General features: G+C 43.0%; 1 protein-coding gene across 3 annotated transcripts in view; it reads right to left on the minus strand.

Annotated features, from left to right (window-relative positions):
• Positions 1-2,200: 2,200 nt before the first annotated feature.
• Positions 2,201-16,100, minus strand: part of DHRS3 (dehydrogenase/reductase 3) — a 31,071-nt gene continuing 17,171 nt past the window's right edge. For 2 of the 3 annotated variants that reach the window (XM_069035187.1, XM_069035186.1), the window contains 5 exons: positions 11,333-11,476; positions 10,565-10,684; positions 9,639-9,877; positions 8,412-8,537; positions 2,201-7,253 (listed from right to left, as the gene is read on the minus strand). In XM_069035187.1, the coding sequence (XP_068891288.1) occupies positions 7,169-7,253; positions 8,412-8,537; positions 9,639-9,877; positions 10,565-10,684; positions 11,333-11,476 (714 nt within the window). In that variant the 3' untranslated portion in view covers positions 2,201-7,168. The remainder of the gene's footprint in view (positions 7,254-8,411; positions 8,538-9,638; positions 9,878-10,564; positions 10,685-11,332; positions 11,477-16,100) is intronic. The other variant, XM_069035188.1, reaches the window with a different exon arrangement.

A 16,100-nucleotide genomic window follows, 5' to 3' on the forward strand; every position in this document is an offset into this window, starting at 1 on the left:
ACGGTTCAAAAATATTATAATAGTTGATGTGGGTGAAGAAGGTTTTTTGGCTATAGAAGACAGTTGAGAAACATGTCAGATTGCTTCTACTGAACAGTCAAAAATACCAGAATATTGAAAGTTACAGACTATTCAGCCACCAAAGCACATGTGATAGTGCTTGCTCATGTCTCTCCTGACTGTCTTTTGCACAGTCCTTAGAACAGGAATAAAATATTGCCTGGCTCCACAAGCGTTCTCCATGAATTTGCAGCTCTGATGGGAGTTCAGAAAAGAACACAAGGTATTTTATTGCTGGGAAGGAGAGAGCCAAGCAAAAGCTCCCAGACTGATCTGTGATTCTGTTTAATCCTACGGCGGAATTGAGTCGAACATACTCCTCCCCATTTATTACCATTAACAAGGGGAGATGTGTCCCGAGACCTCAAGGAATCAGGTAGGAGCTGCTGTGGCTCCTGTTTCTGGTACTTGAGAGACTCATCCATTCTCTAAGGCTGATACTGACCCAAATAATTGCTTTGCTCTCTGCTGGATGGATTTTTTTTTTTTTTTTTTTAAAGCACCTATGTTGCTACATTTAAGAGTGGAGAGAACAGAGATCATGAGCTTGTCACCTCTGCAGCTACTTGAAGTAGGCAGAGTTGAAGGGGGTGTGAGACTATGGAGTGAACTGACTTCCCTGTGCAATATTCACAGGGAATCAGTGTTCCCAGCAGGATCTGGGAACAGGAATTACGTGTTTGGATATCACTTGTTTTCTATTACTGCCATTTCTATCTTCTGTTAACATTCTTCTGACATGAGCCCTTTTTTTCTTATTCCATATGACAGCGGTATTCATGTAGCCAAAACATTCCAGAAACCCTGTCACCCTGCACTTACTTCAGTCCTCTCTGCATAAAGGCATGAAGAGTTGACTTTCCTGGAAAAAACAGCAAGGAGTTGCTTCCTTATCTTACAGCTGAAGTTAATGCTGCCATGTGCCAGCCCAGTGTCTGGGAACACTGATCAGACCAACAGTGATGCCCAAGGGCAGCTGGTGGCTCCACCCCAAAGTGTCTGACACTAAAAAAGTTGAGGAAGGTCTCAGTTCATGTACTCCTAATGCCCAGGGTTTGCACACAGTGGTCCAAGGCTCCAGTCAGGGGTCAGAACTGAGACAGGAGGTGGGAGCTGTGCTCTGAGCTTTCCGGCACCTATGGACAAACAGAGCCTTCCTTCAGTGCTTGGGTTTGCACTGGTTACCTGATGCCACCTCCTTCTTTAATCTGGATTTTTCAAGAGTGTCCTGTGGAACCAGAAGTTTAAATCCATCTGTTCAGAGTTTGTATGTGCAGCCTTTACTGTATGAGTGCACTATGATAGTGACCTGCTCAGGAAACCAAGCTCAGTGCCAAATGCCCCAGGGATCTCCAGGAAGGCTATTTTGGAAGCCAGGGTAATTTTCAGACAGAAGCCAACAGGCTTCTGAGATGGCTCAATTTAAGGCATTGATATTCCAATAGTGTTCCTCTCCATCAGTTCCACATTGCTTGGGGAAGGAAGATATCCAACGGGAACTCTTCACTTCTGTATTCATTACATGGATAGGGAACATTCATAACATAGATAGGGAAACTTCATGTCTAGGATGCCTGTCTGGGAACAGCCTGTACAATACAGAGGCAGCTAACTCAGATAAAGAAAAATGGTATTTAAAAAATGCTTTTGCTTAAGAAAAAAAATAGGAAATGGAACCACATCTACCTAGTAGCACCATGTCAGGATGATTACTGACACAAGCCAGAGGACCACGTGTCCTTGTAATACCTAGGCATGATGGATGGCCCTTGTAGCTGGTAAAAGTGAGTAGGGAGTCAAATTGACTCTTCCTTGTTTTTACATGTTTGGGCTCCTTTCCCTCCCTCAAAAAACACAAGAATCAGCCATCAGTTACCAGCATACTGGAGTTTCCAAGCCAGCAAACTACAAAATTAATTGACTTAATTTTTAGGGCATGGTGACCCACTGGAATGAGGAGGGGCAACAACAGGCTTCTTTTACAGACTTTGTATTTGGATGGAAATCACACGCCTCTGTTATTACATAACTTTGGGGATGTAAGGTGGTGTCTTGCCTCTGTCTGTTTAGACCATCACACTCCTCCTAAGATTGCATCTTCTATTTTGTATTCTCATATACTTTTCAGTCACTCTCCAGCTCCAATTACAGTGCTTTATTCCCTCACTTAAGGAGGAATTGTTCTAGTTTTATGCAGAAAAAATTATACAGTGCATAAAAAACCATCACACATTTGCCTTGATTTTTTTTCTGTGCTAATATGTCACAATGCCCATAGCAAAGGTGAGCATAAGGAACTAGTAAGTTTGGACTCTTTGGGAAGGTGTGAAGATATAAATTGTCTCAGAGGTTTGTGCCTTTAGTCCAGTCCAGGCAGGCTGGGACAGTGTGTGCTTCTGCTCACAGGATCTGTTACAGGAACAAAAGAGAGTGTGATGTTGAAAGCAAAGATGACAGGAATGGGGGGGACTCACTGCCTTCAGTGGTCCAGGGGACAATCAAGGTGTGTCCTGTGTCTTCCACCTGTGCTCTGCAGGCTGGGGCAGCTCAGCCCCTGCGAACAGCCTCTGTCTGCTCTTCCACTACTTCCCGGCTGATCCAACTCCTCGGAAGACAGACAGGGGTGTTTGTGCTGAAACTTCGGCTCCCTGAAGGTATTGAAGGAAGGTGCTGAGGTGACCTCAGTAGAACAGAGGTGGGAAAGGGGGCAAGAAGTGTCTGAATTGCCATCTTCCCACAGGAAACAGGGGATAGAAGAGAATGAGCTGCAGGGAGCAGGTGAAGTTCTGTTTTTCCTCGTCTTTCTCTACATCCCTGAATCTGTGGCTGCCACTGCTCACAGGTCAACATCTCCTTCAGAAAAGCATTAGGACAAAGAGGATTCTATTCCCTAGAGAATGCAACTGCTGCTGGTGACTGACAGGTTTGCTCAGACTCCAAACATACCAGGATCTTAGTGCCGGGGAGGTGAGAGCTGCAAACAGTGCAGAATATTCTCATTCTCAGGGCTGGCGGTTGGTAAAAATGTGAAATACTGCATTTGACATAATCTTGCTTTACCCCAAATTTAGGAACCAGTGCTGTCAAAAAAGTGGCTGCCACCCAGATTAAGTTTATTGAAGCCACATGAAGAAATAAAAACAAAAGAGATGATCCAAGGGTCACCCTGTATTCTTTTCTCAACAGTTTCATTTCAGCTCAAGGAAGGCACTAGGCCACATTAATGTCTGCTACAAGCAGATGTGTTCTCTTTGAAATACATGCACCCACTTATGCTCTGCCTGCATTAAGTCTGTTACTGGGTTTTTAGGAGCTTTGGCAAGTGCTATCTGTTAATATCTGAAGGTGGGAGTGTTCAGGGAGTTGTCGGAAAGGATTGCAAGACTAGATCTGATGATACCCACCCACACTAATTAACACATTACATAAAAGTACAACAAGTTTCTCTTTGCAAACATCAGAATCACTTGCCCAGGCACTTTCTGTGCAGTTCTAGAAGAACTAGAGGGATGGACTCTATTGCTTTTTAACCTCAACAGAACAATGGGTGAGTGGGGAGGGTACAGTTCCCACTTTCAGGGCTCACTCCTTTTTGTCATTCTGCTAAAAACAGGCCATTGGCAGGGACATGGCTGGAATGACCTTTTTAAAGGTCACCAAGGGTGCATGAGGGTGCATTTTTTTCTCATCAAAAAACACAAAATGAAATATCGAACATGAGGGATCAGATTCCTTTGCAAAGGACTCCTCCTCTCCCTGCCCCGCCTTGCTAATTCTGACAATCACTTTGTATAAACACCAGCCCCTGAAACCAACTGGAACTGAAAAATCCTCCCATTTAAATTGGGCCTTTTTTTGTCAGGGGAACATGTCTCAAACCAGCTCATGTTTCTCTACCATTCCAATTTTTTACCAGCAGCAATCTCCTGTATAAGAGCGACAGCAAGGACTCTTTTACTTCTTCAGAGTTTGGAGCAAGTAAAACTAATTTCTATGAAACTCCTGTGACCTGCTCCTGCAGCTTCGCCTGGCTTCCTCCAGCAGGATAATAAATGGACACCCCGATTTTGATTTACTCCAGACTCTCATATGACATCTGGCTTCAAGATGGTGGCACAGAAAAGTGCAGTGATGACATAGGAAAACAGAAGGGAAAAAAATAATTACGCAGTGGAGAGCAGGAGGCAGCAAAGAGAGCGGGGAAAATCAAAATTAAAGTAAGTCAAAGGGCGGAAATTCCTCGTAGAAGGCCTTAGGCTTCAACAAAGCTTGTCCATATTTGCAGCACTTCAAGATTACCCAACACTACCCTTATGTGGGAAGGTCCCAGCAGACCTCAGCAGCCATTCCAGAGGAGTCTATTAAAAAAAAAAGTCTTCAGTGTCTCCATCCATGTTTGCAGTTGCTTGCTGGATGGAAACTGTCCTGTCTCGCAACACTCACAAGGGAAGGAACCCTCTTACCCAACTCTTCCTGGCTATCTGAAAAGCAAAGTCAATGTTTTCCTCATTATTTTCTGTTTGCTGCAACCCTCTCCCCCACTGTGACTGCTATTTGACCCGCTGTCCGCTCCAGGACCCTGGGGGAAGAGAGGGGGAATTCTGTGTGTATGAGAAGAGATGACAAGTCTCAGCTATGTTCTGTCTTGTTTATATTCATCAGAAAGAAATCAACAGCACTTAGTGTGTAAGACAACTCTAGAGATAGGGAACATCTTTTGTGTGGTGCAGGGAAAGAGCAGATCTATCTAAGGGACAGGATTTGGGGATTAATGAAGATTCCAGTGTATGTTTTTACCTCACTTTTGCATCAGGAAGCTACCAATAAATAGAATCTCAGCACAAAGGTTTAATTTCAGGGGGACACTGCTCTTCCACCACAGCTGTTTGCTCTTGCAGCTACGAGCCTGGCACAACCAGCTGGGATTAATGAGAAACTGGAATGGATCAGAGAGCATAAGGGGAAGTTGGTATCATCATACCTTCCTCTCCCAAGCCTCTCCTGATGAACCTGGTACCTTCAGTATTCCAGGCAGATCCTGGAAGGGTTCTCCCTTCATGGCACTTGACCTTTCAGTGAACTGGGCTTCTCAAAAAAATTGACAAAAAATAAAGCTGGAAGCATCCATTATGGTGGGCCTCAAAATCACAGAGAGACTGACATTTCTTTTCATCCTCTCCAGAGAGCCTCAGACATCCAGGAATTCCAACAAAAACTGCATTTTAAGAAACATGTTCAGAGGTGTCACAGTGCTCCAGGTTATAGTTCTGCACTGACCCTGGCAGGAGAGCCCCTCCAAACACTCACCCAGGCAGAGGGACTTCACCAGTGGCACTTCTGGCAGCATCTTCCTCTTGGAGAGCTCCAGAAGAGAGAAATCCAGTGGTCTGCAGGAAGGTCAGACCTGATTTTAACACTCACACCTTTGCACCTCAGTAGCAAGTCTCCTTTCTACACAGCAGAACCAAAGGAATGTTTCAAACGCAGCTTTTCTGCTGTTCCTCAGATGTCTTTTAGGAGATGATATTTTTTGGCATGTGGGTCTTTTCCTCATCTAAATTTTTGTATAGAACCTCTTGGTCTGTGAATAAATACTGCTTTTCCTTTCTATAACACGTTGCATTTGAATTTTCTGAGCTTTCAACAGACATTTAGGTAGTCAGACTTGCAACTTTTGAGGTAGGGAAACACTAGAAATATCTGCTTTGCAGGTCAGGGTACGCCTTCAGATGATGCATTTTGCCCCAGGCTACACAGGACATTTATGGAAAAGCTCAAAATTCGAGTCAAGAGCCCTAAATTCACTCTTTTAATCACACAACCATCCTTGAGGCACTTCATTCAGGTGTCTCCAGTTAGACTTGCTACTTCCTGTATTGCAATTATATTAATTCCTCTGTTAGTAGTGCTCCAATGTGCTGCTCACTGCATTTTGCACAGGAATGCAGTGTTGCCCTTCCTAGGCTGTCAAAGAGGATATTTAATTACAAAAATAAATAATGTCTAGCTGCTTCTGGCACCTCAGTCCAAGTATATTTGTCACTTTTGGCTGATCAGTACCTGATTCAATGTCCCTAAAGCACAATGGGTTCATTCCCAGATGAATTCAACGTGCATTTAATCAGGTCTTTGCTAAATGTGCTCCCAAACTTCACATCTCATAAGTACGACAGTACGGTCTCTTCTATTTTTAGAGCATTATTCCACTTCACTGTGCAGATTGATACAACGGGTTTTCCTCTGCATGGATTATGTCAGTGAATGTATGTTTGTACAAGCAGACTCTAGTTTTAGTTCTAGATTTAGTTCATCCCAAATGTGCTGCTGCCTACATGTGTGGCAATCTGGGATTAACGCTAAAAATATGTTTATATTTTATCATAAATGAACAACAAAAAAAATCAGAATGACAATTTCACATATGAGTTCACTGACAGAAAGAATCTCCCACTATTCAAACTCTCAGCTCTGCTGCCTGAGCCTTCTTGTCCAGCCACCACAGAGGAAGTACAACAGCTATTTTGGGCCCAGAAAGAGAAGTCCTGGGCAGCCTGCAGCAAAGAAAACATTGCTTCATGGTTTGCTCTTTCCCCAGTGTGTGCTGGGAACAACTTCATCATGGGATGGAAACTGAAGAAAGGGAAGGAAACTTCTATTAAATGTTCATAACTTTTAGTTCTTCAAAGTAATTTTGAAATTCCCCATTCAAAAAGCTGAAATGAAACCAGTGGCAGTTCCTCTGGAGAGAGGGGACAAAGTGTGTTTGGGATGGGATGTGATGCCTCTCCACTGAGACAGCCCACAGACACTTCAGAAACAAAAATCACATCTTAAAACTATGAGTAGATTTAACAATTGAACTCTAAAGAATTAAACATCATAGAAACATTTCACACTTTCTGTTTTTCTTTCCAAGGGTCCATAGTCCACTCACTCAATCCTGTGCAAAGGTCATGTTACTATGGATATGACCTGCAAGAAATGTGTTGCCTCAGAGCAGCACAAATCACATGAGCAGGCTGAAAGCCAAGACTTGCTGATTCACAGTCCTGTAGGATTTTCATGCTTGTGTTGGGTTCACTGCAGAACAGTCCTTGAGCCATCAGGTCTATGTTCGTCCTTTAAAAGTGTTCATGCAGGTGTAGCTCCCAGAAAACTTGTGGATTTCTTCAAGTGCTGCCTGGGGGAGAATGCTGGGGTAGAAGGAGAAAGAAAATGATCAGATGAGACAAATCCCTTAATCTGTTCCAATGAGAGATGTGTAAATATGCATTTATGTACATAAATATACACGAGCTCAAAAATCAGCTAGTGAGAGACACAGACAAAACTGGCTTCAGTTTCCTGCTGTGAGGAGGCCCTACAGGGAGAAAGTTCCATCCAGTCACCCTTTCTCTACAACAATGTTTATCCAAAAAATGTCTGTAAAAGATGTAACTTGGAAGATACCATTATGTTTTCTTCCTTCCAAATACTGTATTTTGATGTACACAAATTTAACCTAAATTCTCTGGTTACCTTGCCATCTGGTTGAGCAAGGCATGTGGCCTCCTTATCCTAAGGCATGGATAGAGACCTGATTTTCTGACAGCTACAGTAATGGAAAATAACCTATTAATTCTTACCATAAAATGGAACAGCCCTTTCTCTTGTCAATAGAATTTCCGGGACCTTTTACCCCAAATTTTGCATTCAGAGCAAAGCATTTACTGTGAATTATTTTTCTTGTTTGAAATGCAATACTGAAATTATTTTCCACAGAAGTCTCATTGCCTTGTTTCAGTTCCTGACTGCAGCAGGTTTTCTGAAGGCTTTAGTGCAAACTGTCATGGATACACAACAGTGAATGTCCTTTCTCTTTGGTTGTTTCAGGATATGAAGTTATGACTTTTTTTTTCCTTAGGGACCTTAAAACTTCTGTCCTGATCATACACGAAAATATTGATTTAATAGTTTCACTGCTGTAACATAGGCAATGCTCTCTAAATGCAGCTGGGATATCCAGGCCTTATGGCTCAGAAATCCCACACAATAAAAAGCCTGGAGTCCAACAAGTGACTTAATAAATCCCAATCAACTACCTGTGTAAGTTAATTATTAAGAAATTCCCTAGACAAAAATCCACTTTACACCTCAGGTATCCAAATTTTGGGGATGAAACTGGTTTCATAAAGGAGTTTTACAAAGACAAAAAATCTCCAAAGGGAATCTCCCTTTTGCTTCCATGACTGTCTTTCAAGGGAAGAGATGAGAGAGCAGTTCCTGTCAGCTTGAGCTTTGCCCCGGGGAACAGACACAGAGCCAACCTTCCCTATGTAGGGAGACTATTGCTAGGCAAAGGAAGTACTCACCTTTTTAGGATGACAAGAACATGCATTGTCCATGGAAGGAGTAGGAAGGCTTGATTCAACTGAACAGCTTCTACTGTCCTCCTCGCCACTGTCTCTGGCTTGAGAGGAGGGAAAAGACTAGGGAACCTGAATAAAAAATGTAAGAAATAAAATAATTACATGTGAACCAAGATTTTTCTTTAAGGTTATCACTGCCCAAGTCCTGTTTCTCTAAGTTATCGCTGGTTACTGGCCTTCAAACATGCCCAGGACCAGCTATTCCTCTAAGAGGCAGAAAATTCTAGTTCCAGCCAAAAAGCCCGAAAGCAGAACGCCCAGTTCCAACCAGTACTGCTGGGTGAGCTAAACAGTTAAGAATGTGCATGTTGGTGCCTTCAGTGAGAAGTGGCACGTGGATGCTAAAAAGCAGGAGCAGAGGAATTTTCCAGCTGCTGAAGCGTTTTCCTCTGCTCCTGCTTTTTAGCATCCACAGTGGCAGAGTGTAATCAGAGCCCTGCTCCAAGGCTTTTCTTAATTTGAATGCAAACCAATACCAAATGCTGTCTTTTCAGAGCTGGTGTTTTTCCATTTATTCTCTGTTCCTCTTTGCTTGATTCAAATCCTTGACAGGTGAAAGACAAATATTTTCCTCCATTGCTTTTAATACCAAACATAAGGCTTTTCCCAGCTCCTGCAATAGCTTGACACTGCAGATTTTCTTGACTATGAGAGCACAATCTGTATTAACAGATTATTTTACCCATTGTAAAAGATTAATTTTGACAGCCATTACTTGTTCTCTTGGACAGGGGCAAAAAGGAGGTACTGATAGTTTCACTTCAGTAAATGACTGTCATTCCTTTCAGTGGGAAAGGATTAAGTATTCCAGTGAATAAAGAAGGAACTTGTACTGTTAATTCTGAAGTAATTTGTAGACTGGTCCTTTTGCATGACCACAGTTGCAGATTGCCTCCCCTCCCTCTCTGGTATGGCTTGAATATATGCAGGGAAAAACAGCTTCCAGTTCTCCCTGTAGCATCCAATGTCTCCCCCAGAACAGGCTGCAGGAATATCCTAGCACACTGAGGGAACCAGTCTGATGAGTCCCAGGTGGCCTAGACTGACCCTCTGTTCCCAGGCAGCCAAATGAGACATCAAATTCTCTTAACTAAATGAAGCATTAATTAGGAGTGTATTTTGATGATTCATTTAAAATGAGATGCTTTATTCTAGTTCCCCTGGACTGACCTGATTCTCATGCCCTGGAACATCTCTGTGCTGGTGTGGAAGGGCAGGACTGTGGTGGCATTCACTCCAGGACAGTCCAGCAGCCCAAGGGTCAGGCTCTCCATGAAAGCAAACGATGAGGCTTTGGAGGTGCAATAGTCAATGGCACCAGGGATGGCTGACAAGGCCAGGACAGAGTTCAGGCAAACAATGTGCCCATTCTGCAGCTCCAGCATCCTTGGCAGGAATGCTTTGGTGGTCTGAAGAATAACAGAGTTAAAAGAAGAAAAGAAATAAAAAAGATTTGCTCAGCAGTGATACAACAAAACCAGCAGTGACTGAAAAAAATAAGGTGACACGGACACAACAAAGCCCAATGTCCTGTTCATTATGTCAGGAAAGGAGTGGCAGAGGACCTTGTTGCTTTGCCATTTCCTGAGACTCTAAGCAGACAAAGTTTGTGTAGAAGCACAACAGAAGTCTTTCCTAGCACGTATATAAGCAGTACCTCCAGATGAAGGCCATGAACAGAGTACATTCTATGCTTAAGAACTTGTACAGGATAAAGTCTTCAACAAAGTGATGAAATCACAAGAAGTTCTTTTTTATTTCTATTGCCTGATTCAAAATGGACTGAGTTTCACAGCTCCCTTCCCTTCACATCACCATACAGAAAACTCCTCTGTGAGCTCAGGCTTTGACAAAGACATCAAATGTTTCACTGGAAATCACAGAATGGGAATAAAGAGCATCAAATACTGAGTAATACTGAAAAGATTGTATTTATTTTTGATCTCCTCCTTCTGGCCATTGCCCCTCACATTGCTTTTTCTCTTGTTTTTAAGACAGACTGGTTTTCTCAAGCATCCCTTAGAAAGACCTACTGGCTGTAATCCGTCACTCTCTTTCCCAGCTTTGACTATGTGGGACACAAGAGATTGTCTCACCCAGAACTGTCCCAAGGTGTTTATGTGCTGGGATTTGAGCAGTGCATCATCGTCACTGTCCATCAGGCTCTTCCCATGGACCACAGCAGCATTGTTCACCAGGATGGTGATGTCACCCACCTGCAAAAAAAAGGCAAATTACTTGTGACAAACTATATCTCCCCATACAAATTGGCAGTTACCATTAGAGCTGAATAGCCACTATTGCCCAAACACATCATTATTTTCACAGCCTTTAACATTCTTGCCTATGGGCCTTGCATTCCTTTGGATCACCTCACACAGGTAGCCAGACTTTGTACAACGTTATTGGCATGGTCACCCTTCTTTTTTCCCCAATATATTTTCTTTCTCATCAAATACTGAATCACAGAATTGTCAAGGTTGGAAAAGACCTTTGAGATCATCAAGTCCAACCATGAACCTGGCTCCACCACTGTGTTCAGCACTAACCCATGTCCTCAGGTGCCACAATCCACATGGTTTTTGAACGCTTCCAGGGATGGTGCTTTCACTACTGCCCTGGACAGCCTGTTCTGATGCTTTACAACCCCTTCCATGAAAATGTTTTCACTAAAATCCAATCTAAACCTCCCCTGGTGCAACTTGAGGCCATTTCCTCTCATCCTGTCCCTGTTCCCTGGGAGCAGAGCCCGATATCCCCCAGCTGCACCCTCCTGTCAGGGAACTGTGGAGACCAGAAGGCTCCCCCTGAGCCTCCTTTTCTCCAGCTCCCTCAACCCCTTCACAACCAGAGTTCTCCCAGACCTTTTCCCGCACAGCCTTGGCTTGCCGATAGACTTCCTCCCGATTTCCTACATCACAGATGAAATAGTGGCACTCTGTCCCCATCATTCTGATCTCCTCTGTGGTCTCCTTCAGGCATTTCTCAGTCCGACCCCACAGGATGATCTGCAGTGAGAAACTTTTGTTAGAGTTGAACTGCTTCTGTTTCGTATCTAAAATAATTAGAACATGCTTCTGACTTCAACAGTTCGATGGAAATCTTTGATGTGTTTTCACTGCCAGGGCTGTTGTTTTGTTTCATTTAATACAAGCAATGATTTTCTGTTACATGGGGAGTATCAAGTGGGGCCTGTGTCCCACTGCTGATCCTCTGTTTACAGATTCTTTACAAGCAACACAAGCTAAACCAAAAAAATAGATCTTAAGCCTAACAGGACCAGTATATGGAATGCTTGGAAATTTTACTGTATCACATCATTTCAAATCTCTCCCTGTTTTTGCTATACACATATACAGAATGATAAATTCATCCTAACACCACAGACCCTCCTGAATATCTCGTGTGTTCTCTACTTCTTGTTTTACGTTTGGAGACAAAATCTACTCTGCAGTAGTATGTATTTTTTGAGCCTAGTAATTACTTGCAATGCTGATTGCAGGCTGGTGTCTCAGGTGCATTTCAAACAAGCATTCATCCTACTACAGACTTTTAAAGTGAGAAATTTCAAGTATGAATTTATTTTGCAGCTCATATATGCAGCATTTCACCTGCCACTCCTTTTTAACACAGTAAAAATTAAATACTGCTTCTTGTACAAAGAAAATTCTGAATATTCAAGGCACAAACATTCAAATAATGGAGCATGGATTTGACTTACAATGAGACATAACCAGACAACCCTATCTGCATTTCTACACCAGCAGTGAGGTCAGAAATAGGAATAACTTGAAAAGTCACCAGGTTCATTAACATCTGTCATGGGGCTTTGTCCAGTACAATTCTTTCTAGTGAGACAAAAACATCAGTCTCAAGTATGAGATGGGACTTCCACCACTGTCTTTCAAATATTAACCTGCAGCTAAACAGATATAACCACAATATTTTTTTCTGAGTACACAACCTTATTTCCTATTTCTTTTAAGGTTACTGGAAGGAATATAATTCCATCTCTGTTACCTAAGACATTTTATGAATGAATTGATCTATGCTTTTTGCTCTTCAACTAAGTCTTCCCAGCACTCACCATGTTATAAATGGTGAGTCATTGTCTTCTGCAAAAAATAAATTACTGAATGGAGCATGTTACTGCAATCAGCTGACTGCTCTGTGACTCCAAGAGCAAGATCCAAAACAGAAAGAAGAAACGGTTGCTACATTGGAAATGCAAAATTATGGTGCTATTTCCAAGCATGTGTGATCCAGGGTTATAGTTCCTTCTCACACCACTGTGTATTGAGTCTGTATAAATCTGACCAGTATACTGATTTTTTAATGGTTAAAAATAATCACACTTAAACTTCAAAGATTAAAGAATCTTTGAGTTTTCCAAAAGTTGAAAGAACAGAAAAAAAAAAGTCTGAATTCCATCACTGCTTACAGCTCCATCCCTGCAATTAATTTAGTAACAGCAAGATAAACATTAAAAATTATGTACTATGAGTGCAGTATTCCTTCCCCACAACAAACCTCTGGCAGGGAGCTTTAACATACCTATTTTTAAGGATGAGTTAAGCTTATCTCATAACTGGTACTAAAACTAATCTCTGGCAGGGCCAAAGAGCTCTTCAGTATGCCCAAGCAAAGCTAAAATGCAGAAGTACCCAAGTCCTCAGCCATTTCCCAAATAAGTCACATTTACAATTAATCCCATTTCCAAGTCATTGGCACATCTGAGAACCCAAACACACCCAGACTGATAAGATTTATATCCTCACATTCTCCAGAGCACTAATGAATCTGACTAACCAGAAACTTCAGAGCATGTATAAATGCCAAAGCTATTTCATGGGAAATCTTATCTCAGGGGAAGTAATTTTCAAGGAAAAAGCTTAAAACTTAAAAACTGTAAGAAAGCATATGGCTGAAATTGCAGCTTGTGCACTGGCCTGGCTTTCAAAGTCTCAGCGTATCACCCTTGGCCATCAGGGCTTGGCATCTCCTCAAAGCCTGTAAAACTGATGGCTATTTACTCACTTTTGATCCCAGGGCTAGACCAAGGGATATTTTTCATGTGTACACTGCAGACTTGAAGGGAAATCAAGAACATGTGAGAAATTTCACAAGCTCTCAGGAAATATTTACAAAATACTGTTCAGCTGTGAGCACATGCACACTTGCTCTCCCTTTCACAACCCACATCTCTGTGCAAAGGGGAGGACAAACCACTACAAAATGTCAACTGCAAACATCGAGTTTGATGCCCCCAGAGTTTTGCATCAGGGTGAACTTCATCCTCTTTGCAGGGTTGGATTAGTCAATGCACACATTAAAAAATGAAGTGACTTGTTAAAGAGTGATGGAAGATAGGACAGGAAGAGGAGAGAAAGAGAAATAAGGTGTCAGACAAGGAGAGTGCAAGGCAAGAAACTGCCCTCACATATCTAATACTCCAGTGCTTCACACTGCTATTGCTAAATAAAAAGTAGATCCCTCATTCTTCACTTCAATCTGTTTCAAACAACCACACAGCCTCCTATTCCCAGGAGCTGCCACTGATGCATTGAATGTCAGGAAATATACATGGAAGAATAGTTAAGCAAAGGATGACCTGTCAAAAGGAACATCTGTCTGTGCATCTCTTGGATATAATATTTTTTTTATCCCCCAACAGTTTCATTGCGACCTTTAATATCCTACAGGCAAGTCTTGCAAGGTGACCCCGTTAAAATCTGGGCCATCTGTGGAAGACAGAATTTGCTGCTTATCCTGCTGACAACATTAATTTCAGTACTGCCTTTTTTCCATGAGAAGTTTCCTGTCTTTGATACTGTCCACACTCAGGTGAAGGCTTCAGCCTGTGTAAGAGAAAGGTAGTAAATAAAAGACCATTCTTTTGTGAGAGGTCCCTGATGACCCAGTGGGAAGTGAGGGCTCCTGCTGTCATTTCTGCTACTTTTTACAGATGGATAAAACTCAGAACTCAATACAATGTGCTTTTGGTCCAAATTCAAGCTTGACTGCTCCTACGAGATCATATGAGACTTTCAATTTCTCTCTTACATCTGGCCAAACTGAACTGGCACGGGCTTCCCTCCAGCCTCTGAGGACATCAGATCTTACAGTGAGACAAGACTGCAGTTGCTGCATTTGTCTCACAGTTGAGGCATCTGTTGCTCCTGGACATCTTTATGGAGGGCTTGGTTCAGCCTTACTGCATAGGCAATACAGCAGTTTTCTGATGTTTCTGATGTTTTCTGCATCCTTAATCTCTTATTGCCTCCTGAGATTTTCTACAAACTCCTCAGTTCTCTGCTCTCCTGCATTCACCTTCTTCTGCAAAATGTGTAATTAAGGGATGATCATCCATGTTCTCAATGCCCCTGAACAAACCCTTCTGCTCCCTGTTGACCTAATGAGCCACTGTGGGCCTGGGGCAGTTTGCTGCTGCCACGTGAGCTCCAGTTACCCAAACACTTGGCTCTTCGCTTCCCTTGGGATGCAACCCTTGGGATGCAACCCTTGGGATACAAGAATATTATTCTTTGCTCAGTCAACATCAAGAAAGGCATCATTTCACTTCATTGTGCCCCAGCTGGGATTCGAGGGCTCTGCATTCATGAGTAGTCCAGACCTGTGGTTTAGGAAATGGTCCATTTTATTAGGAAGGACAATTTTCCAAATGTAGACATGGGGCTCAGAGTCTGGTGTGTCTCCTCTTTCTTTTCTGAGTCTAAGTCTAAATTGGCAGTAAGTGTGTCCCAACTGGAGGCTGAAAATGACTCCAACAGACACAGAAGTTCCTGTCTGGACAGAGAAAAATGCAAAGGAATAAAGACAGACACTGTGTTCCTGATTTCCCAGCCCATCAGGATGCTGCACAGCCACCCATTCACCGTAACTGAGTGGTGGACAGAGGAATATTTAATTTGCATTTTGGATAAATTCTTGGACAGACAGTTTTTTGTCTTGGAAAGAATCCAGCCCTTATTTCTTCCTCCCCTTCATCTCTCACGATCCTCCCCTGCCTGCCTGTCCCTGCTGCACCAGACATGCTCTCCTTTCACAGAGTTACTGACCAGAAAATTGGCGAGGGCAGGAGCCCGGGGAGGTGGATAATCCCGCTCCAAGGCCTCCTGCCTACGCTTACCTTGGCGTGACCCCGGGCTGGCAGTGGCCAGGGAGGCAGGTGGAATGGGAAAGCTATCCCTGACACTCCAGGCTACTGGAGGCAGCAGGGCAGGATCCTGCCACTGGACACAGGGAAGAAGAGATTTACGATGACGGAGGGAGGAACTCTACGTGCCCTCCTCCCCTTAATGAACTTCAAAGTAGGCAAGGGCTGTGACATCACACTTGGTGCAGATTTTCCCAGGATTATTCATGGATTTTTGCAAAACAAACTTTATCTGTTGATCTGGAGTCACAGATAAGGTCCTTATCTGACCTTAGGAAAATCCTTTCAGCTAGAGGGGCAGGCACTGCATCCTCTGCTCCCAGAGGACTCAGTTAACTCTGGATTTAATCTGCTAATGAGGCCTGCCCCGAGGTCGGAGGGGAGTCAGAGGGAAGGGTTTTGCTGCTGTTGGACTAAGGTAAGGCTGCCTAACAGAGACCTGCACTGGCTTCGTG

This window comes from Aphelocoma coerulescens, chromosome 21 (assembly GCF_041296385.1).
Source record: "Aphelocoma coerulescens isolate FSJ_1873_10779 chromosome 21, UR_Acoe_1.0, whole genome shotgun sequence".
Lineage (NCBI taxonomy): Eukaryota > Metazoa > Chordata > Aves > Passeriformes > Corvidae > Aphelocoma > Aphelocoma coerulescens.